Here is a 24,389-nt window from a genome sequence, read left to right as displayed (position 1 = left end):
AATGATGTGGAATTCCAAGAAGTCAGTTGACTCTTCCCAGAGTATGAATTTCAAAGTGGCCCCGAGTGTGATTTCTGCATTCAGAGGCAACGCAATGTTCATTTCTCTTGTTAAGCTTTGGAATCATTTCCTTAAAGAGCTAAATTTTAGCCTGAGTCTAACAAGATTGCACAGTGTTAATTTGAATCTTTTGTGAGTTATCTATCCCAGATGGTTAATTAAAGGCATTTGATGTTTATTCCAAGTTGCTCGTTACATAATTCCAAAGCTGTCTGCAATCTTAGTGTAAACTTCTTTATTAGTATGAACACTATAAAATAGTCACCATATTTTAAGAAATATTTCTAAATGTCTATTAACTGCCCCCAAATAAAACTCAAACATACAGTAATTGACTAGATATGGAAGTTTACTTCAGATTTTCCAAGACTGGTCCTCTGAAATAGTAGCTGCCTCAGCCAATGGTTTGGGAAGATAATTCTTATAAACATAATATTAGTGTAATATAAACACAAAGACAGAAAACATTTATGAGACTCTACTGTGAAACTGTAGTTTAGATAGTGATGAAGATATAGAGAAGGGGGTTATTAATCAGGGATGCTTTCTTAAAATGACTGGGACATTCAGATGATTTAAAAGAAATTAGCTAGATGGTGTACGGTGTGGGGAATATGATTTAATTCATGTGTCACAGCATAAACAAGGGTTTGGGGCAGGAGGGTACAGGTAGAAAAGAAGAGCTGGTCTAAGATGAAGTCAGAGAGTGGGAAGACAACTGGAGATGAAAACCCTTAGTGGGAATGACCATTTGGAAGAAACTGTGAAAGACAACATGTCAAATTTTAATTCTATCAATTAAGAAATGGTGAAAAGTTTTAACTAACAGAGAGGTCAAAATCGTGCACATGAAAAATTACCAATGCTCAGAACGACTTGGAGCAGGTTGAGAGTGGTGTTTGACACCCTCACAAGGATTGTGGAGTCCACACGATTAGGAATTAAGTAGCATTTGACCATATGGACTAAAGGTAGAGAACTGGTAAAGAATGCATCAACGTTTGAAGTTCAAAGAGTAAAAAGAACTAGCATTGTCAACAGTTTAAGACACTGATCACAGGGAGGTTTCATGTACATCATATTAACCTTCAGGTCCATCAGGATATCTAGACGGAAAAGTTCTGGGAAGATATACACTTAAAGAGAAAAGTTTAAAGTTTAAGTATCCAGTGGGTCGGGGGTCCAGCTGATAGAGGTGATACGGGAGGCTGGGTCCACAGAAGAGTAATTAAGGAAGCATGTCTGAGAAGATAATGATGTAGGAACAGGGCTTGGGGTGAAGGGTAGAAAAAAAATGATGAAAATTGAAGTCAGAAAAAGATATTTTTAAAATGTTTATAAGAAATGTGTAACAGAAAGTATATTTAGGCAAGAATAAGTGAAGTGTAGAATACTTAAGAAAAATGCAGGAAAATGAAGTTGGCATGGGGGGTCTGTAAATTTAATCAAAATTTCTTTCTTCCCGCCTTCCTCTTGATCTTCCTTGCTTTCTTCTGTCATCTAACTAATAGTGGGGCTAATTTGTGTTTGCTAATTTCTCTTGGCACATAGCTCAATGGCATGCAAACTGCGGACACTCACAGAAAACTGAATTAAGTGAATGACAGATGGTAATGTTTGCAACCTAACTGAAAACAAAGCCTCAATTATTGAGTTGGAAATTACACTTCACTTTTGCAAACAAGTTAAACTGTAGATGAGTTTAGATAAAGATATTGAAAGCACATATTTTAGAGCAATGAAAGCAACTTAATTTTGTCCTGGCTCACATTATCTTTTCAGTGATTTACATATATACAAAATATCAAACTGAGAAATTCCACGGGGAGTGTGGGTCAACAGTCAACACCATTTTGGTTGTCATACAGAACAAGCAGTTGACTGAGTCGTTGAACGTTTCACTTTTAACCCACTGCTTTGGCATTGGCCAGGTACAGCCATAATCTGATGGTATTATATTATGTGGCAATACTCATATTCTCTTTAAAAAAAATGTATTCTGAATGCCACTGAAATTTATTTCTACATAGCATTAAATTTAATTACACTTTCAGAAGTGGTCAAAAGAAAGAAACTGTCGATATAAAACAATTAATTATCAGAATGTACACATGTAAATACGTCATTTACTTGAGTAAATTTTGTAGTAGTTTTAGGTGTCAGAGGAAATGTCTTGGAACTTTGAGTCATCCCAGAGTTGAGATCAGATGTAGTTCACTGCACCCAAATGACCACCGGTGCTGTGCATATGTTTAGACTCTGGCCCATAAGTGAGCCCACCGAAAGGAAATGTAATATGGCTGACATTTACCTACACATGTGTCTCGGCTCTCCTCAGAGCCTTCAGGGCAAGTTTTCCTAATAGTCCTTCTAGTCCTGGAGAGAGATGTTCTGCTGTTTCTATACTCTGAGTAGGAGCTGTAGAGATGTGAGTACTGTCTGTAATGCTGTTGAAGTTGATAGTTGTTTCTCATAGGGGAGAACCGTGCAAGGTTATAGCTACTGTACTGAGTGCCATAATGAGGCAGCCTCTCCAATCCAGCGCAAGATTTCCCGTCCCCTAATAAATGTTGTCCTGGTGGACAGATACACTTGAAGCTGCCGGGGGTGTTGGAGCACTGATATGCACAAGGCTTAGGCACCTGTTCACATTCATTAATGTCTGCTCGTGTGCCATGATACATAAAAAAGAGAAAAAAAAAAAACACATACACACACACACAAAACACAGGAATCAAGAATCAGTCTCTGGAACAAACTGAAGACATTATGTTACCCTCCAAAGCTACGGATACAGTAATTTCTCAATTGTTGTGAACTTTGGAGAAAGCTTTCATCATTCATTTATGAATACATAGAAACATTCTAAGACTTCTCCTAAAGGTTGCTTCATGTGTACGGTAGAAACATAAAGGGTCATATGGGAAAATGTGGTCTTGAATCCAGAAAAACTAGAGTTCAAAGCTAATGCAGATCTTAATTCTGTTGGTGGAGGGAAGGACTCAATCACATTTCTAGTTTGCTTCTTATTATAACATTCTCACTGGTACTTTCAATCTTTCATGCAATTACAAGCTTCAGATGTGATAATATTGGTACAACTACTAACATTTTTCTTTTCTTTTGAATCAATAAATATTATTTAATAATCAAGCCAAGCACATTTTTTACAAAAATTTAAAAAGAAGGAAATTAAGACAGAATTATTTCTTACTAAATATAAACTCACAAAGTACATAAAATTAAAAAAAAGTTATTTTTCTTCCTTCCTAGGTCAACATATAGTATACACTCCCAACTTTTCCTGTAAATTGGAAAAGCAAATGAAAACCAGAGAGAACAAAACCAAATTCTTTAATTCATTACCACAGTGGCATGAAAGACAGCAACATGAATAAGCAGAATAAAAGTAGTAAATTTTGCTTTAAAAATTATTTTAGTAGGCAAAGGTTAAAATTAACATTTTAAATCTCTTTAAGGCAATGGCTCTGCCTTCATTGATTTATTTCCCAGTCCAAGGCCTAACATTCAACTTCAGGTCAAATTAGTGAACATATAAACATATTTCATTCTGCTAGGTCACTGCTATGACTAATCAAGATGTTAAGTTATATATAAATTACAGTATCTAAACAGAAGACTAAAATGATATGTTATGTACTTCTGCTATTAGAGAGCGTTTATTTTAAAAGTGTTTCTAGTAACTGTATTACTTTCAACATTTGCTCTGTGCAAAGTACCAGGCTAGGGATTGCGTAAAGACAGAACTAAGTCTTTATGAAAGAATTTGCTATAAATCATTGTTAAGTAGACAACCAAGGCAACCAATTTTAAAAGCGTAGTATGCAAACCAGAAGCCAGTATTTAAAGCACACACCTTTTTTTTTTTGCTGTACTTAAATATTCCAGGAGGAATATAATTTCATAGGTCAGTTTCCAGTTTTTGATTATAAGTGCATTAATTAAAAAGAAGCATATGGTTACCTTCTTACAGATCTCTTCTATTGTCTGTTACCTGACTTATTTACATTCAGTTATAACTAAGATAGAAATAAACAGGGAATTGGGAGAATTGAGTGAGATTCTTAGCACAGGAAATGGCACAGTAAGCACTAAATATATGGTAAAGTAATAATTATCAGCTTACTTAAAACTGTATATTCACATTTTAATCCCTCATGCCTAAACCTTCGTATTACACTCAATTATGCTTCATATTAAACTAGAATGTATCTGTGCAAATATTTACGCCATGTGCATAGAGAGATCATCAATGAGATAACCTTCATAATTAAGTCACCATGGTAACTATACTGGAACCTCACTCTGTTATGTGTAGTGTATAGTAAGCACTCTGTAAATGGCGATTATTATCACTTTAAATGTCAGTGCAAACTGAACTCAGTGAAAAATCTTTAAGAAGTAATTCAAATTATGTTATAAATTACTTACACCAACTTAACACATTTTCTAATTGTCCCAAGAAAACATTTGAGATTAGAGAGTGGTCCTGATCAAGTTGGTAAGGCTAAGAAATTATGTTAGGAGCTTTATTACTCAGTAAGAGTTCCTGGTAACTTACCCATACAGGGTCTTCCAACTCCTTGAGACCGGAAACCTCTGGAACACACACAGCGATAGCTGCCTCTCGTATTCTCACATATCTGGTTATATCTGCACTGATGGGTCCCATCTTTACATTCATCAATATCTACAGACACAGAGGCAATAAAAAGTAATAACACTTCCTCTTTCAAAGCCTAAAGTCATTATATTTAAAATGAAAACTCTTTAGAATTGTCAACGGTTGCATTTCTCACCACGTGGCTGAGACCTGGGTTCAAGTTCTAGCTCTGCCACTTATTAACTGGCTCCTTTTCCTTCTCTTGCTGCCTACTGTGGAAAGGGTTTGGTTCTCAGCTTTGTAGCCCTCTTCGCTCTACTCCCTCCACCTTTGGCTGTCTTATTTATACTAGTGACTCTAGTAAGCTTGTTGATGTAGCCTTACAGCAATAGTACTACATTGTGTCTTAGCTACAACCCCACATTTCTGGCTGCTGGCTGGTCCTCTCCATGTCCATCTTTTACCAGTACTCAAACACCACATGTCCTCAGTGTCTTTTTTTTTTTAAAAGATTTTATTTATTTATTTGAGAAAGAGAGTGTAGAGTGAGAAAGAGAGAGAAAGAACGAGCAGGGAGAGGCAGAGGGAGAGAGAGAGAGAGAAGCAGACTCCTCGCCGAGCAGGGAGCCCAATGCAAGGCTTGATCCTGGGACCCTGGGATCATGACCTGAGCCAAAGGCAAACACTTAACCCACTGAGCCACCCCAGCATCCAAGAAGGATGAATTTTAACCTGTTTTCTCCAAGCCCAGCCCTTTTCCCCTTCTATGGGACTCTCCTTCCTTTTTCCACCATGTCCACCTATTATTACCATTCCATTCAAGGCGATATTTAAATGTGATCACTGCCATGACATCTATTAGATAGATCACTCTTTCAAGTACTCTCGTACAATTTTATTTGTACCTCTTTTATGACATTTCATTCTCCCTTGTACTACAGTATTTTTTTCCTTTTGGTGAGGAAAGTGGAATTAGCCAATCTATTCCAGTAGATTGTAGGGGCATGAGAGGAGGAATGCTATCTGTTTCATTTTTATTTTATAGTTGTGTTAATTAAGGCAGACTGGCACAGAAAGAACAAACTTAGGGGGAGAATATAATTTATTTGTCTGGTCATTCATTTGACATTGAAAGAATATTCAATTCTAAAATAAAATATTATGAACTTATAATAAATCTGTATAAGCTTTTCTTAACCACCTGTGAAATTCTAAACATACAAACACTGAATTTCATAGACATAATGTGAAATAATATTAATTTGTGTAGACATTAAACTGTGTAAAGCAAACGTGTAATTGATGGGAGCTCAAAATGGTAATAAGCTTCCATGGTGAGCTTCCATTTCTTGGTATAGCCATGAGCCTGGGACCCCACAGTTCAAACATACTAGAAGCGGGAGTAAAAAACCTGTGATAAAAGAAAAATCTCCTTGTGAGATTAAATTTACTTTAATCGTTAGTCTTACAAACAGATGCCTTACTTGGGGTGTCAATGGCAAGTGGATCTCAGTCATTGAAATAGCCATACACTCACCAATGCAGGTTCCATTTTCGGCCTTGGTCATTCCGTTGGGACAAAGATCAATGCACTTATAGCCCCCGCGGGTGTTCTTGCAGTGTTGATCTGGTCTGCATACATTCTGTCGACATTCATTCACGTCTTGATAAAAGAAAAAAGGTAATGAAGATTGAGAAAATGATTTCTTCTACTTTTCCATAGAAATCATACCTTCGGATTTTAAGGATAAAGATGTTAATTATATAATTATTGTTTAAGGGTAAAGTGTTTAAATCCATCAAGGTAAGTAACAGACTATTTTAAAACAAAAGGATAGGGGCGCCTGGGTGGCTCAGTCGTTAAGCGTCTGCCTTCGGCTCAGGTCATGATCTCAGAGTCCTGGGATCGAGCCCCACATCAGGCTCCTCGCTTTGCGGGAGGCCTGCTTCTCCCTCTCCCACTCCCCCTGCTGTGTTCCCTCTCTCGCTGTGTCCATCTCTGTCAAATGAATAAATAAAAATCTTTAAAACAGAAGGATAAAAATTAAAAAAAAAATTAGTCCACATACTTGGTAGCCATACCAACCACTACCTCCTCTTAGAAAAATAAACAAATAAATAATATATATATATATAACTTTATATATGTAACCATATATATTATGCTTCTGTGAAAAAATTTGGTAAATCCAATAGGGAAATGCTAAAAAATGGTTATGTAATTAGAAAATGAAACCTGTAAAGGATAGCATTTGCTTCCACTTTGTTTTTGCATGGATTACATACATGATGGAAAGAGGTATCCTATGTATGAATCCAGCCCAGGACACAGCATATGGATTAGATTGAATACCTAGAAATTACAAAGATGTCATTGCTTTGAATTTAAAGCCCTTTTCTTACCTATGCATTTTCTACCTTTGAGCTGATACCCAGGTTCACATCCACAATGAAAACTTCCTATGGCATTGAAACAGCGGTGGTGACAGGGGCTGGATTCTTGACATTCATTAATATCTGTTAAATAAAACAAAACTTTCATTATATGCTGTTAGGAAACTGAGTTAATTTATTTCAGATGTCTAACATTTTAATGATCTTTTATCATTATCATGTTTAAGATCTTTCCTAAAATGAATCCAATAAAATTGCTCTCATATGATCTGCCAGATAATTGATTGGATTAATTACTGGAGACCATACCTCTCTTCAGAGGTAGACATTTCCCAGTGACTTGGAACTATTTGGATGCAAGACTCCTCTACTTTAACTACCCTACCAGATGGCTCCCATGTCTGTTTCTAGGAAGTTTCAGCCCTGGAATGTTTCTGACAGACTGAAGATGGGGGGGTGGGGGGAAAGCCAAGGTCTTCTGCAGTATCTTTTGCAATTGGCCTTTCTTCCCCATTTTTGCTGCTGTTAGCCTGATGCAGATCTTGACCACCTTGTGCCTGACGGCAGCAACTTTAGCATTTTTCCTCGTCTACAGTCATTGCCAAATTAATCTTCCCAACCCCATGTGGGGCATGGTATAATAAAAAAAAAAATGCAGGCATGAATTCCCCCAATTCATGTGCATTTGCCTGTTTTATGTACCTTTTCCAAAACTCTCCTTCTAGTCCCAGAGGAAGAGAGACCTTTTCTCCCATGTGAGAAAAGTCCCTCTATTTGAATGTTTGAGCTCTATAGTCCATCTCCTCTTTCCTCACCAAGATGAGGACTGTGGTCCATTGATCATTCCCTCCTTTTGTGCATTTTTAAAGTCCTTCCTCCTTATGGTCATCTTTCCCATAACCCTATGGACATAATCAAATCTTTTCTACCCTAACACAGTCCCTCTCTCAGCACTGTATTCTACAATCTCAAGTTCCTTCTACTTCTCTACTGTTCTATTCCAAACCCTTCAAAGGAAAAATAGCCATACTTAAGTTCTTTATGTCCCCATCTTACATTCCCAAACTCAAGGTTGCCTGTGTCTTATTTTGTACTTGTTTTCTATTTGAGCTCTCTTATTTATTTTTTTATTTTGAAAAAATTTTTAAAGTATTTATTTAAATTCCAGTTAACAAACTGTGTAATATTAGTTTCAGGTGTATGAGCTCTTTTAATCTTTCAAAATCTGCATGTTAATATAAATGCATAAATGTGATCATGTGCTTCAAAAATATTTTCTTGGTGTAGTTTTTTCTTCTTTCTTTTTTCTTGGCTTCGTTTATCCCTTTTTACCTTCTTGTCCACTAAAGCCAATCTGCACTGACAATCTAGTATAAATAAGAACATATCTCTTCTGTGTACACATATATATCTCTATGTAAATATATAAATCCATTTCCTTTATCTTTGGTTATTGTTTGTTTTCTAGGCACATAATCTTTTCTATACAAGTTACGTATACTTTTCTACATTTTGGTGTTCTCACTCAACAATTCAACACGAAAACAGGTGAGCTGCATTTCATTCTTTATAATGGCTGCACAATGACTCATGGTGTGGATGTACCATAATTCACTCACTCTTTCTACTATTGATAGGCATTCCATTTTGTATCCACTATTTCTGCCTCCATGAAAAAACCCTGATAGCAGCTTTATTCAGAATTAAAGTTAAAACTTGGAAGCACCAGGATATCCTTCAGTAGCTGAATGGATTAATAAACTATAGTACACTAATACAATGGAATATTATTCAACACTGAAAAGAAAAGAGCTATCAACCCATGAAAAGACATGGAGGAAACTTAAATGCATATTATTAAGTAAAAAAAGACAATCTGAATAGGCTACATGCTATATGACATTCTGGAAAAAGTAAAACCATGGAAACAATAAAAAGCTCAATGGTTGCCAGAGGTTGGGGGAAGTGAGGGATGAATAAACAAAGCACAGAGGATTTTTAGGGTAGGGAAACTATTCTTCATGATACTATAATATAGGATACATGTTATTATTTGTCAAAATCCATACAGTGTACAACACCAAGAGTGCATCCTAATATAAATGATGAACTTTGGGTGATAATGATGTGTCATTGTGGGTTCATCCTTGGTAAGAATTTTGCCACTCTGGGGCAGGATGTTGATAGTAGGAGATGCTATGCAGGATTTGGGTCAGAGAGTACATGAGAAATTTCTTTACCTTCCACTCCATTTTGCTGTGAACCTAAAACTTCTCTAAAAAATAAAGTCTATTAAAAATCCTGCAATAGGGCACTTGGGTGGCTCAGGTCCTGATCTCTGGGTCTTGGGATGGAGCCCCATATTGGGTTCCCAGCTCAGCAGGGAGTCTGTTTCTCCCTCTCCCTCTGCCTCTCCCTGCCACTCGTGCTCGCTCTCTTTCTTTCTCTCTCAAGTGAATAAATAAAGTCTTTTAAAAAAATCCTGCAATAAATATCTGGTAGTCTTATGCAATGAAGTTTTATGAAATAGAATCTATTAAGATCGTGCTATATAATCTCTTCTCTCAAATATAATAGGCAAATGTTATCATTCAAAACCACTGTGCTATAAATCCACTTAAAATAGCCATGGAATACTACATCTGAAAACCTTATCAAGGAGCTCATCTATAAAATGGAGTTTACATTAAATGATTCAAAAGGCAGAGGGTTTTAATTCTTAGTATAATGAAGATAAAGCAAGGAACTCCATTTTTATACCTTGGCAACTCAGCCCATCGGAGGTTCTTCGAAAGCCAATTCCACAACGGACCACACAGCGATAGGATCCAATGGTATTGTCACAGTCCTGACCAGCATTGCAGGTGTGTCCACCTAAAGCACACTCATCAATATCTGCAACAAAATGAGTCATTCAACTAAGGCAGGTTGATGAAAACCAACCCAAGAACCTGCTATGAAATGGAGATAAGAAAAGCAATAAATGATACTTGAAAATATATGAGAGCAAGAATGCTGAACAATTTGGTTGAGTCATTTCAGGTAGGTTAAGTTGATGACAAGCTCATAGGAGCATAGTGTGGTATCTTTGTAGACTAACCCATCCATTAAACCACTGACAAATTATGTGGCTTTATTTTTATTTTTTTATAACTTAAATAAAACATTTTATTTTAAAAATTCCAAGTATGCTTCAAATGAAAACTGCCCATTAAGCACCCACAAAGTTCCAATCATTGTACAAAACATTAAAACATTTGTTCATACTCTTTTAGAGCAAAACTGTCTATTCTGTTGCACTCATTTTTGCATGGCATTGACATTTTAGTCCGACTGTCAGAAAATGACCAGTTCTTCAAGACTTGCTCAAGAAACAAGTTTCTGATCCATAGAAGTAGATCATGCAGGAAGTTTCTCTGTCAACTGTTACACTTAATGTCCTCTCCCTCTGAAACCACCACCACCCCTTCCTCCTCTGAAGCCTCCACCTCCACCTCCTCTTCCACCTCTGAAACCACCACCTCTACCACCTCGGCCACCTCCGCCTCTTCCTCCTCCTCGACCTCCCCTGCCACCACCTCTTGGAGGTCTCTTCTCACCTGGAGGTCGAGGTAAAAACCTCTGCAGTGGTAGCAGTTTATATGGGTCTATATAAAACTTCTGCAGTTTTTTAAAGAAGATGCCTTCATATTTTTGGACAATTTAACAGAAAAATAAAAATCTCTTTGTCCAAATATTTCATCCACTTTACCAATTTGTTCTTTGTTCTCTAAATAAACTGGAGCATTGAAATAAGGCACCTTATTTTCATCTGTAGTACATTTACAAACTATGTCATCTTCACAGGGAAGCAGGAACTCTCCCAATACGGCGCCACATGCATGTCCAGCCTGGCTGCCAAATTACATGGCTTTAAAAAAGCTACTTCTCCTATCTGACATCTCAGTTTTCTCATCTGGATAATATCTGTCTCTCGGCATTGCTTTGAAAATTAAAGGAAATAATGTATACAAGGTGCTCAATCCATACTGGAAATTCCATGAACGTTATTCCTCTCCCCTCCTAAACCCTTACTCTGTCTCTCTTTTGCATTTAGAAGGATGTCTCCTCAGACGTAGAGGAGAAATCCTTTCCTCTTCATCATTTTAAAATTTCCTTATAAACCAGATTCTCACACAATTCTAATTTTGAAGTATATGTAGAGTCTGATAAAAACTGTTTTTTTGGGGTGAGGGAATGGGCAAAATGGCTGGAAGGGAGTGGGAGGTACAGACTTTCAGTTATGGAATGAATAAGTCATGGGAATAAGAGGTACAGCATGAGGAACACAATCAATGTCATTGTAATAGTGGTGAATTGGGACAGATGGCAGCTGTACTCGTGGTGAACACAGCACGGTGTATAAACTTGTCAAATCCCTAAGTTGTACACCTGAAAATAACGTAACATTATGTGTCAACTATATTGAAAAACAAAGCATTTTTTTAAATGTTCCCAGAGTGCTACCGGGGTTGTGCACTTTACTTAAATTCTCTATAACTTCTTTATTTCTTAGTTTTGTCACTGTAATATGAACACGATACTAGTCTTGCCTGTCCCTCCTCATGGTGTTGTGCGGAGGAAGTGAGTGGCTACAGGTTTCCCTGCCTGCGCAGCGCCCCACGTGAAGCCAGCGTGGGAGCAGCGTTCCCTGTTCCTTTCTCAACCTGTCTGGAGATCTCTGTTTATTGCGAACATGGCGGCAGAAAGAGTAGGAAAGAAGAGCATTGCTCTACCACCCTTTTCCCAGGCCAGAGCTTTCTGTGACCATTGCTTGACTGTGTCTAGTAGACTTAGCTTTGTGACTACCTTGACAAGTCCTTCCATCTGCAGCTATGGTGAGGCCTTTTGAGCAGGAGCAATAATAGGTTCCCACGGTATTGTGGCAGATCTGGGAGCAGGGACTCCCAGCTGCACATTCATCTTCATCTGAAACAAGAAACAAAAAGGCCCCGTTCACAGGTAAACCCCCTGCTTTCTAGGAGTTATTAAAGTCCATGAAAAGAGTTGTTCATAAAACAGTTGCTTACAGAGGACAATGCACTGAATCAAATGTAACAGAAAATTCTCTAAGAGCCACAAAATAGAAACGCTGAATAAAAATTAACTTTGGGTCCCCAAATTATCTTCGATAGTGACTGGATGTTTAGATTAATTCTAAAACAAGAAGACAGCTAAGATACAATGACCATTTCCTGTGACCTAAATGTTTTTTTACCTACCTTAACTCATTCCTCATAACATTCCTAGGAGACAGATATTTTTATTACTCTCCTCATTTTGCATGATACAATTGAGGAACAAGGAGGTTAAGTAAATTGCCCAAGGTCACACAGGTTATTATTGGCAGAGCTGAAATTTGAACCTGGACAGTATAGTTTCTAAAGGCCACTTTTCTACCACTATATACTACATTATATCGCCTACCAGTGAAAGAAAGGCACGGTGTATGCAAACTTGAGCTACTCTAGCCATTTACACAGCTGTTTACTTATCTGTGACTCTCTTGTACTGGTACTTGGATTGGATGAGGCTGGCTTAGTCAGTAGTCCTGCATAGTCCTGCCCTATCCTCTAAGCAATTCTAGGATTAGGTGACTTAGAGTTGGATTATTATTATGTTTCACATCCAAGGCAATCAAATGACCAGACAGCGTCCAGTGTTTTGTCCCTATGCTCACTCCACCTCTGTACTTGATCATGATCCCTGACACACTGATTGTGGTCAAACTGAAAGAGTATATGCTTTGCAGCTACCTTAAATTCAAATCTAGCTCTGACACTTGGTAGCTGAGTGATCTTAGGCACCCCCCTTAACTTCTTCACATCTCAACTTCCCTCGCCTGTAAAATGGGACACTTATAAGACTGTTGTGATAATTAAGTGTCTAGCAAAATGGCAATAGATGTCCATTAAATGGATCCCATTACTAACATTTTTTATAAAAATAAAAATGTATTATTCCCGTTCTTACCAGCACAAAAGGGTCCAACTGAGTCTAAGGCAAATCCCGAGGGGCATTGATTACTGCGATCTCCTACCACAGAGAGAAAAGCCAAATTAACCAGCTTGTTAGAATGTTAGCACCTTGTTTGTTTCCAGGACACTCTTTCCTGGGAACATATGCCAAAGATGGAATACTTCACACAACAAATGCAATAGGTGAAAACAAGCAGGAATGGAAAACTTTTCCGGTTCCCCAACCAAGAACTAAATGAATCATAGTCCAGAGATTGTTGGCAAGCAGCCATTGGAAACAGATTTTCTGTTTGTTTACACTAATAAAAAAATGAAATAAAACCATTCTGTGATAATGAACAGGATCCAAGATCAATGTGTATGCCAGGCATAATCACCGGCAAAGTCCTATTCCTCTGTCTGTTTTAGAATTAGGAGCACTATTTTCAAGTCACTTAAAATAATTTATACCAGTGAAAATCAGAAGCTCTAATGAAGAAACCCTCTCCTTTTGTGGATCTTCTCCATTTGCAATGTGAAGCATCTGGGTCAAAGTCCCATATGTGTGACCAAGTGTTTTCCTTTCCCGTGTAGTCCAAGAAAGGGGAAATAGGTATATTGTGATAGAATAGGTTTAAGGTAGATGTCAGAAACAAACATATTAACAAGAATAAATAAGCTAGATAGGAATCTCTTTCCTTAGAAAGTAATTCTGCCTTGACTGGTTTAAGCAATTTAGCTAATATTTTTCAAACATTACTGACCTGTAGAAACTTAAATAAAACACCTTTTGAGTTACCGAAGTAATATGTGTGTGCATATGAGCGCACATACACAAACTAAAAGATAATCATTAAAATAATAAATTTCTTTTGAAGGAAGTTTTATTTAAATCACATCGTATAATCAGTTCATTTTCAAGCTCTTAGAAATTATCTTTGATTTCTTTCAATTCTAAATGCATAAAACTGTGCTTGTTTTTATTATTGTTTTAGGTGCTTTTCATAGAAGGAGTCCAGGCATTAATTTTTCAAATTCATTTTACTTTGGAGAGTTTCTGATAACAATATTGTTTGAGCTTTGCTGAGGATGTGAAAATGTTCAAAACTGTTTTATATATCTATGTATCTGGAAAGTGTAAGAAACACTACTCCAGTGAAAATTTCTTTGACTAAAAAGGAGAGTCCAATTTGCTATTTCTAGGTAACCAAACTGCTTAAAACCTTGACGAGAAAGTAGAGGTTCCTGATCCATTTCTACCGTGAGTATAAAAACGACCCTGACAGCATCTATTTTCCTGTATCTGGAGGAAAATGGGAAGAAGATGGATGAGACAGAAATGTCCAGCGCGTCTCGCTATCTGGTTATTAAATGGTTGCTGTGTGTCACACAGTGTTGTGAGTTCCTGTACTTTATTTCATTCAAACCTTACAACTCAGATGAGGAATTTGAGACAGAGATTATGTAAATTGTCTGAAGTCAAAGAGCTAGTATAAACAAGAGCAAGGATTTAGATGTAAGTCTGTTTCAACCACTGAACTCAAGAATACAACCAGGTGGTCATTATAATTTATGCTTCATTTTTATTTATTCACTGATTCATAAATTCCTTACTACAACCAGTATATTGTGTGGGGCACTGTGTTGGAAGTTATAATTGTGGAAAAGATGTGTCATATAGGTTATTATCTGATAGTAGCTTTAGATTTTAGGTTCTCAATGGGGGGGATATCTTCTATTAGGTAACATTTAGGATGTTTTGTGGAGATTCTTTGGTTGTTTTGATGATAGAGAGGCCTATTAAAATTTAGTGAGTGGGCAGACCCTGGGGCAAGTTTTATAATACTGCAGTGTTTGGGATAATGATGCAAGATGAAGATTTGTCCCTTGCCTTGAAAGATTTTCATGGAAGTGAGAAAGTTGTATGTAATTATTGAAGACTAGAACATATCTTCCACATATTAAACATTTTTTGTGTGATTAAAATATACAATGAATTTTCCAGGAATGCAACTGTCCTATAAACTGAAGGTTGACTGTACATTGTTTTATTCTATACATTACCAAGAATTATTAAATGTTAAAAAAAATCACATCAGAGGTCTATATATAGGTTCAGCCATTATGAATACTTCTCTCATATCTTCTAGTATAGTAATATCTAAAGATTTTCATATTGAAATACAATGCTGAGTGGTTATCTTATTTTCAAATCTCTAACAATGATAATTGGAAAATGGTACCTCATTGTTTTAGTTTCTATTTCTTTGCTTATTGGTGAAGTTAGACAGTTTTTCACATTCATTTTGTCATTATTATTTCTTCCTTTGTGAATTTCCTGTTCACAGCCTTTACGTATTTTTTACTAGGGTGTTGTCTTTTTCTTATTGATTTTTTTTACAGTGCTTTTTATTTTATTTTATTTTTTTAAAGCAGGATCTACACCCATGTGGGGCTTGAACTTATGACTCCAAGATCAAGAGTCACACGCTCTACTGACTGAGCTAGCCAGGTGCCTTTTCTTATTGATTTTTAAGAGCCTTGTACATATTAAGGTTCATCATAGTTGTCTATAATATGTAAAGCAGATATTCTTTCTTGGTGTATATTTTAGCTTCTCAATTTTGTCATTGTCTCCCATCAAGAAGTTTTAAAAAACTTATTTGTAGTTAAATTTATCTTTCCTTCATTGTTTCTGATGCTTTCTGATTAATTTGTAAAATATAAATATATTTTGTAATTATATTTTAAAAGTAAATCCATTTTATTTTAAATATATAAAATTTAAAAAAATTATATTGGTTTATGTTTGTGAGTTGACTTGACCAGCAGTTTCCAAATGCCAGTGTGCAGATCAGATACATTAGAATCATTTAGGGGCTGTGTGAAAAATATAGACTTTCAGGCCCTACCTTAGACTAGCTAAGCCAAAGCCTTTGTGCCTAGAAATATGAACTTTCATCAAGCTTTTTAGGTGATTCTAACTGCATTGTAATCATAGCTCTAGTCTAGACCCAACACAGAGGAGAAAACAAGGTGGTTAAGCAACCAAGAATGCAAGCTTGCCCCCTGGTGGTTACTTAAAAAGAAATTTTAAGTACCCAATTCTTGTAATTCACAGGAACCTCAACAAACAAATGTGCACAGATATCAGATGTAATTCATAAAACCATAGTATCTAAGAATAGTAAGGGGTTATAAATGTCCTATAGTGTGTTTTCTCCTATTGTGGGATCCAGATTCCCCAACTACACCGTTACAGATCTTCAAGCAGTTCAGGCTTAGAGAATTTACATGATTGAGTAAAAAGTATACATGATTTTTAAAAATAATTTTAATTCTTCTCGTCCCAGATGATGTAAATTCATTTTTTTTTAAAGATTTTATTTATTTGACAGAGCACAAGCAGAGGGAGAGAGAGGGAGAAGCAGGCTCCCTGCCGAGCAAGGAGCCCGATGTGGTACTCGATCCCAGGACCCTGGCATCATGACCTGGGCCGAAGGCAGCCGCTTAACCGACTGAGCCACCCAGGCGTCCCGATGTAAATCCATTTTTAACCAAAGTCTTATGCAAAGTTGTCTTCTTTTAATTATATGGAGTACTGGAAAAAGTAGAAACAGAAGTTATACCTGAAAAGTGGGCATTACTGAGGAAGAGAAACATAACTCTTCATTCCAGTGGCTCTTTTCCTTTGTCCCAGTGACCTGAACATGCATGACAACAGTAAAATGAGGTGGTGGTGGCAACATGGGAGTGGAGGTGGTGGGGGGCTAGGGGCTTCACTGGCTCTGAGGCTTCATGAATCTGTGATCATCTCAAAAAAATGTGAACACGCTCTCCTAGATTACTATGATCTCAAATTCAATGACATAGTTGATAGGTGTTGATGAAGAAAATAGTCATGTGCACAAGTGATGAAAACAAGAGTAAATTGAGAAAATGAGTAGTGTATCTGCTGAGCATGATAAAACAAAATGATATTTAAAATCTACCTGGATCTATTTTAGGAAAGCCAGCTCATAGCAAAGGCCAATATGAATATTTTTTTTTAAAGATTTTATTTATTTATTTGAGAGAGAGAGGATGAGATAGAGCATGAGAGGGGGGAGGGTCAGAGGGAGAAGCAGACTCCCTGCTCAGCGGGAAGCCTGCTTCTCCCTCTCCCACTCCCCCTGCTTGTGTTCCCTCTCTCACTGTCTCTCTCTCTCTCTGTCAAATAAATAAATAAAATATTTAGAAAAAAAAAACTATGCTTAGAAAATGAAAAGCAGTTGAAAAATTATAATGTCCAGGAGTAAGAAATGACAGATGGAATCCTGATTATTGCTGCACAATTTTTAAAAGTTGCTTTTAAAATATGGAAACTTTTTCTTTTTTTCTTTCTTTCTTTCTTTTTTTTTTTTTTTACTGATTTAGGTTGAAATATACCTTTACATTATGTTTCAGGAATTTAAAAAACCTTGACAAATATGAGTCAGAACAAGAACAATGGGCTCGAGCACCCAAAGAAAACATCATTCTGACAAGGATATATTTTTTAAACCTTTCTGCATATCTAGAACAGAACAATAACTCCACCATGTTATATAGAGAAGCATATTAGTTTGTAATCCAAATGTACTAGAACTCCCATGGGACTGGGTTTATCGCCTCCCACAAAACAGAGACAACATACATGAAAACCTGATATCATTAGGTTTAGTCTGTGCCCTAATATCCTTATTCTGAATGACAATGATGCAATTCTTTCACCCCCCCCCTTTTTTTAGGAATTAAATACCTTTGTTCCCCCTAAGTTTTATTTTTAAGTAATCACTACATGCAATGTGGGGCTTGAACTCACAACCCTGAGATCAAGAGCCATATGCTGTACCTACTGAGCCAGCCAGGCACTCCTCTTTTACCCTTTTAGAAAGGACTGGATGGAAAAATGATCTGGACTTCCCTCTACCCAAGGTACCTTTGGAAATTGAAGCATGGATTTTAAACGCCAGTGTCTCTTCTAACTGGTTGTAGTCAGATTCCACAGAGGAAGCATGAAGTGTTTCTACCAAGAAAGGCATTCTTCCCTGGGCCTCATCATAGAAAACGGTGTGGTTCCACATGTATGGGACGCTGACGCCATCAATGGTGAACAGCCGGGTTGAGTAGGCGTACAGCTGCCCGGGACCTGTCTGAATGTAGTCCTCTGTGTAATCCTAAGGAAGACGGTATAGATTTGAGGATCAGCATGGTTCATCCTATTATTTTTTCTGAGGGTATGGTGAGATCCAGAATGAGAAAAATAAAGGCTAAGGGGCTAAGCATATATACAGTTGATCCCGATCAACATGATTCGAGCTGTGTGGATCATCGTATATGATTTTTTTTAAAGATTTTATTTATTTATTTGAGAGAGAGAGAGAGAGAGCACATGAGAGGGGGGAGGGTCAGAGGGAGAAGCCGACTCCCCGCTGAGCAGGGAGCCTGATGCAGGACTCGATCCCGGGACTCCAGGATCATGACCTGAGCTGAAGGCAGTCGCTCAACCAACTGAGCCACCCAGGCGCCCGTATATGATTTTTTTTATACAGTACAGTACTGTAAGTGTATTTTCTCTTCCTTATGATTTTATTAACATTTTCTTTTCCCTAGCTTACTTTATTGTAAGAACACAGTATGTAATACATATAACATATAAAATATGTGTTGACTGTTTATGTTATTGGTAAGACTTCTAGTCAACAGTAGGCTATTAGTAGTTAAGTTTTTGGAGTCAAAAGTCATATGTAATTTTTGAATGCCCAGGGGAGTTGGCACCCCAATCCCCATGTTGTTCAAGGGTCAACTGTAGCTCTAAATAAAAGAGTAATTGTAGAGTAGTGCTTAGGAAATAACTTAAAAAGTTTGAAGCTTTTAATTGTAACTACACTGATTTCATCACTTTATTGTCATAAATTATAGTTTAATCAAGGGACTCAAAGTTGTAGGTAAAGAGTAAAGAAAGGATGTGAAAGGGTGATTATCATTCTTTAGTTTCTGAATTACTTTATGGGTGATATACAAAACCTTTTATATAACAGTACTCTTCTTATCTGCAGAATATTAAACAAATGACTTAAATCTACATAGCAGTGATTTTGGTTCTGGTAAACAGGACCAGTAATAAACCAGTAAGTATTACTGGTAATAAAACCAGTAAGAGTGTGTAAAGACTTATTCCTGAAGATTTCTATACAAAGACAAGCTAGGCATTTCTAACCTTAGTGGTTTATTTATTCCCCTGAGCAAACAAGGGAAACTACAAAAGGTCTCTGTGCTCTTTCTATGAATCTTTGATTGCTACTCTTACCATTACTCCAAAAAAACAGTGAAGGCAAGTTATCCTGGCATTTTACCTTTACAACGACTTCAGCAGGTGACTGAAGCTGCAGGACATAGCCACTCACAACGATATCTAGGAGCAAAGCACCATCAGAATCCAAGCCCCGGGCAATATGAGTCATCCGCAAGATTTCTCCTGGGAATTGCAATTCATTCGTTTTAACAGCGAAAAACAAATATATGGTTTGTGTAAGCACGGAGCAGATTTACCTTACATATCATATCAAATACATATGTTATTTTCCTTCAAACTTGAATAAGCATAGACCATAAATTATTAAATTCACATTTGGTCCCTGAATGAATGAGGTAGGCTTATTGAGTGGTAGGTTCTAAAACTCTTTTTCTGTGGCAAGAACATGGCATATAGTTATGTGAAGGCTCTATACTTTATTTATTTTATTATTATTTTATTTGTTAAGTGGGCTCCATGTTCAATATGGGGCTTAAACTCATGACTCTGAGATCAAGAGTCACATGCTCTACTGATTGAGCCAGCCAGGTGACCCAGAGTCCACACTTTAAATTCACAAGAATAGCAAGACAGTTCTGCAAAAATACGGTATGAGAAGAGACAGACAGCTTCACCAGGTGGACTGGCAATAACCACAAGTCTGGCTATAGGGCTTTGTTCTTTCCGATGCTTCAAGAAGCAGCAAAGGGGCATCTTAGTAAGCGGATGACGATGAAAAGACCCACTTGTCTTCCGGGCTGATTAAAGCCCCTTCCTCAGCCCTTCTTCCTTACAGAGCACTACCATAGAGGCTGTTCACCTTTGAAGAGGCTTGTAATGGAGGTCAACAAAAATATGTATGCACTTGGAAAGTGCCATGAATAGCTCATCCATATTCATTAAGACTAAGAGTAAAGTGAAAAGCCCAGAGATTTGCTTATTTTTACTTCCACCTTTTTGATAAAAAATCCCTATAGAGTATCCTAATTGAACCTCAGGTTCATAGACAAAAGTCTTTACTTAATAGCAATGACTCATTTTCCTGCTCTGTTTTGGCCTTTAAAACCCTCTCTGAGGATTTAAAGAGAAAAGATACAGAAAAGTTGAGAAAAAATTTTGGGGGTATAAAAAAATCACTATACTGTTTGAAAACACATGGCCTCTTACAGATCCATGTCAGTAAAAGTTTACAGGGAAATATGAAATTGCTTTTATATCATTTGTGATAAGACTACATCAAAAACTTTAAAATTATTCTCTGGGGGAATATATATAAACGTATTTTTCTTAAGCAGCAACTTTTAAGGCAATCGTATTTTTTATAGTAATAAAATATTTAGTTCAGCTGACACTAACCAGTTGCAAATTCCACCTGGGTTTCTCTCTTGAAGACTGCATTGGTGAGGGTAAAGCCATTGACTGCTTCTCCTATTTCCTTTGCTGTTGTCCAATAAATGGGATTTAGAATAGAAACTATTTTTCTCATTGCTGGACCTAAAGAAGAAAGGATAAATAAGGTGACAAAGAAAGATACACAATCCATTGTTATTATTATCTTCAGGGCCTGTTACTTACAAGGATGAATCCTAAATAATGAATAATAGCAAAATAAGTATCAGGATCTCACCTGTCTTTAAGAATTTACCATTGGGATAGAACTAAGGACTATCATACAAATCATTTAGTAGTAGCATCATCCAGAAGTTTTAAGCAGAAATAAGTGAAGAATAACATATAAATTTTAAAAAAAGAGGCTATTAACAACTTTTATAAGCAAAGAGACTTACCAAGGCTGCGAGGTATGTTGGTAATTTTGGCGTGTATTATTCTAGTATCAAAGGTAGGACTATCTGTTACTGTGGCATTAAGGAAAGCAATTCCAAATTCAACATCATTAATATTTCCAATAACACTTCCTCTGGCTCGCTGGGGCCCACCTATTGGGGGAAGAAAAAACATTCTTGGATAAGGAAACAATTTCATCAATGTTACAGGGGAGAAAAGAAGGCCAGTGTTCAAAGATGCTACAAATCTTCCTTCAAGCATTTAAAATATCATATGACATCTGAATTTAGGAGTGAAATAAATAAGCTTTCAAAACATTCTACTTTCATGTAACACTCATCCTCCCACATAAATCTAGGGTCCTTCCAATCTATGTATATCATGGCATTATTTCACAATCCAAAGAATACAATCAGTACCCAGTCCCAAAGCCAAAATAAAGGTGTTTGTTGATGGCGATGAAATGATGATAATAATGAGAGTTTATTGAGCATGTCATGCACCATACTAAGCACTTAATATGAGGTAACTCTTTTAATCCAGTCAAAAGTCCTATAAAGTCATTTTAAATGGCCACAGTTTACAGACTAGGAAAATAAAGTTCAGAGACATAAGTGGTGGAATGAAGATCTGAACACAGATGTGCTTGGCATCAAAACCCATGTTCCTTTATCTACTGCCTCCTTTGTGAGGAGGGTCACCTCAAAACAGTTCCTGAGCCTCGTTACAGGTCACTGTCAACATAGGTGTGGAGTATTTAATAGGTATTATTCAGTCTTGTGTTTCAGATGGAAGGCTTACCAAGTTTTCTTTAATACCTATATATACTGGAAAATAGTTAACTTGAGAAAAAATTGAGAAGGGTGTTTTAACAGTGCTGCAAAATTCATACAATTAGGTTGAAAACAACTACACATTTTTAAAAAAAGCATCTCTACAGTAATTTTATGCCTTCTTTCCATTGTTCAACAAAATTATTAGCTACTGACACAGAATAGGTGGTTAATGAATGCTTTTTTAAAAAATTTTTTTATTGTTATGTTAATCACCATACTTTACATCATTAGTTTTTGATGTAGTGTAGTTTTTGATGTAGTGATGTTTTCCATGATTCATTGTTTGTGCATAACACCCAGTGCTCCATGCAGAACGTGCCCTCCCCAATACCCATCACCAGGCTAACCCATCCTCCCACCCCCTCCCCTCTAGAACCCTCAATTTGTTTTTCAGAGTCCATCGTCTCTCATGGTTCGTCTCCCCCTCCGATTTCCCCCCCTTCATTCTTCCCCTCCTGCTATCTTCTTTTTTTTTTTTTCTTAACATATATTGCATTATTTGTTTCGGAGGTACAGATACAGATCTGAATGCTTTTTAAGTGAAGTGCATGCTTTAGCAAGAGAAGGAAACATACTGGGAAGAAGCTGATAGAGAAGTTCATAAATATTCATTACTTGATGACTTTTAACTGAATATATTTTTAAAAAGTCACTAGGTGTTTCAGATATTGTTATATATTATATTCCAGGGAGAAATACAATTGTATTTAATTTCAGAAAAATCAGTAAGTATAGTATTTTACCATTTTAATTTGCATTACTTGGATTATTTGTGACAGAATACATTTTTTTTCACATTGGTTCAGCCTTCATGTTCTGGATTACATTCATTTGTTCATTTATACATAGGTTACAATATACAAGGATATAATAATAAGAAAGAAAAAGGCATGAGGCCTGCCTTCATAGAACTTATATCTGAAAGAGGGAGACAGACATTCATTAGAATTCCACAAACAAATGTAAAATTGAAATGTACTAATGTATGAGATATATACTACCTAGGGAAGTCTGAGAAGAAAGTAAAAATAGAGTGGAGATCTGAAGAAAGTTAGGTGTTAACTAGGCCAGAGAAGGCGGGACAAGGGCTTTCTGGGTAGAGCAAATAGCATGTGTCACCGTTTTGAGAGGTGGTGGTTTGCCATATTTGAGAAACCAAAAGGAGCAAAGGGTGGAGAGTGGTGGGAACCATACTGCAAGATGATACAGGAAAGTAGATAGCAGGGCCAATCAGGACCTTGGAGGCTATTTTGGTTCTTATCTTTAGTCTTAAGCAGGAGAGAGGGATAGAAGGATCACTAATTCATTTAGTTCTCTGGGTCATTTAATTTGGGTCATTTGACCATTTTGACCTTGACCTTAGTCAAGTTAAGTATTCAGTTTCTGTCTCACTCTCATTTTCAGCCTGGAATCTCAGCCTGGCTTTCTCCAGTCTTCCAAACCTTTGTATTCCTCAAGCCTAGGACTACTACTTATAGCTGTGCAGACCATATCTTTTTACAAGGGGGCCTGGATGGGGATGAACAGCAGCTAAAATCCAGCCATAAGATTTGGTGTAGACCAACTTGAAGGGGAAAAAAAATACATTTTTCCTAATTCTTCTTTCTGGAGTTGGCACCATTTTGCAATTTGTGGGCTCAGAGGGATATCCTTTTCTAATCTGCAGGAAGGCTGTAGATAAATTAGCAATGGTTCCACCAAAGTCTAACTTAGTTGCTTACCTGGACATGCTTGCATATTGCATCTGGACACCTGAGTAGCATCTCCTGGACAGGGGCGCCCGCTTTTAGATGGCACTGGATTGTTGCACAGCCGTTTTCGAGTCTTTTCACCTCCTCCACAAGAGGCAGAGCACTGGCCCCAATTATGCCAGTTTCCCCAACTTCCATCCACTGTGAACAAGAATGGAATGGCCAGTATTAACCCATGGGTTTTAAAATCTACAGTTCAGATGACCCTACCTATACAACTCTCATTTTAAGATCTGAAATGATGGGGCTAGCTACAATGAGCACTAAGTGAAATGCTCTCCTTATTTTACTGCCAGGAGTCGGGGGGGGCTCACCAGGACACATGTCAGTGTTGCACCTCTGGATCTGGGAGTCTGGCCCCCCACAAGCTCTTCCGCCGTTGGAGGGATGAGGGTTATCACATGTGCGGAACCGCCGCATCTGCCCCCCGTTGCATGTCCGGCTGCACATTCCCCAGCCACTCCAAGGACTCCAGTTACCATGAACTACAACAGAGAACCATTGGAACAGGTGCTAAACAATGACATTCATCCAAAGAGTATGGTAAGACTCTCCCCAGGAACTGAAAAGAAATATACGAATCGGAGAATAGGCAACTTCCAAAGGCAGATGGTTTAGCTGTTATTC

The 24,389-nt window shown here is 37.2% G+C and overlaps 1 protein-coding gene and 1 pseudogene across 1 annotated transcript in view; both read right to left on the bottom strand.

The window, feature by feature from the left end:
- HMCN1 (hemicentin 1) overlaps nt 1-24,389 on the bottom strand; it is a 487,037-nt gene that overhangs the window by 9,464 nt on the left and 453,184 nt on the right. The window contains exons 92-104 of the mRNA XM_021682591.1: nt 24,077-24,247; nt 23,733-23,903; nt 21,178-21,327; nt 20,747-20,884; nt 19,452-19,573; nt 18,035-18,272; nt 13,091-13,153; nt 11,927-12,046; nt 9,839-9,973; nt 7,088-7,201; nt 6,222-6,347; nt 4,643-4,771; nt 2,372-2,722 (exon numbers count right to left, since the gene is read on the bottom strand). Of these exons, the coding sequence (XP_021538266.1) occupies nt 2,372-2,722; nt 4,643-4,771; nt 6,222-6,347; nt 7,088-7,201; nt 9,839-9,973; nt 11,927-12,046; nt 13,091-13,153; nt 18,035-18,272; nt 19,452-19,573; nt 20,747-20,884; nt 21,178-21,327; nt 23,733-23,903; nt 24,077-24,247 (2,028 nt within the window). The remainder of the gene's footprint in view (nt 1-2,371; nt 2,723-4,642; nt 4,772-6,221; nt 6,348-7,087; nt 7,202-9,838; nt 9,974-11,926; nt 12,047-13,090; nt 13,154-18,034; nt 18,273-19,451; nt 19,574-20,746; nt 20,885-21,177; nt 21,328-23,732; nt 23,904-24,076; nt 24,248-24,389) is intronic.
- Nucleotides 10,436-11,684, bottom strand: LOC110574162 (annotated as a pseudogene).

The sequence above is a fragment of the Neomonachus schauinslandi genome, chromosome 6 (assembly GCF_002201575.2).
Source record: "Neomonachus schauinslandi chromosome 6, ASM220157v2, whole genome shotgun sequence".
NCBI classification, from domain to species: Eukaryota; Metazoa; Chordata; class Mammalia; order Carnivora; family Phocidae; genus Neomonachus; species Neomonachus schauinslandi.
This window is presented reverse-complemented; position numbering and strand designations above follow the sequence as displayed.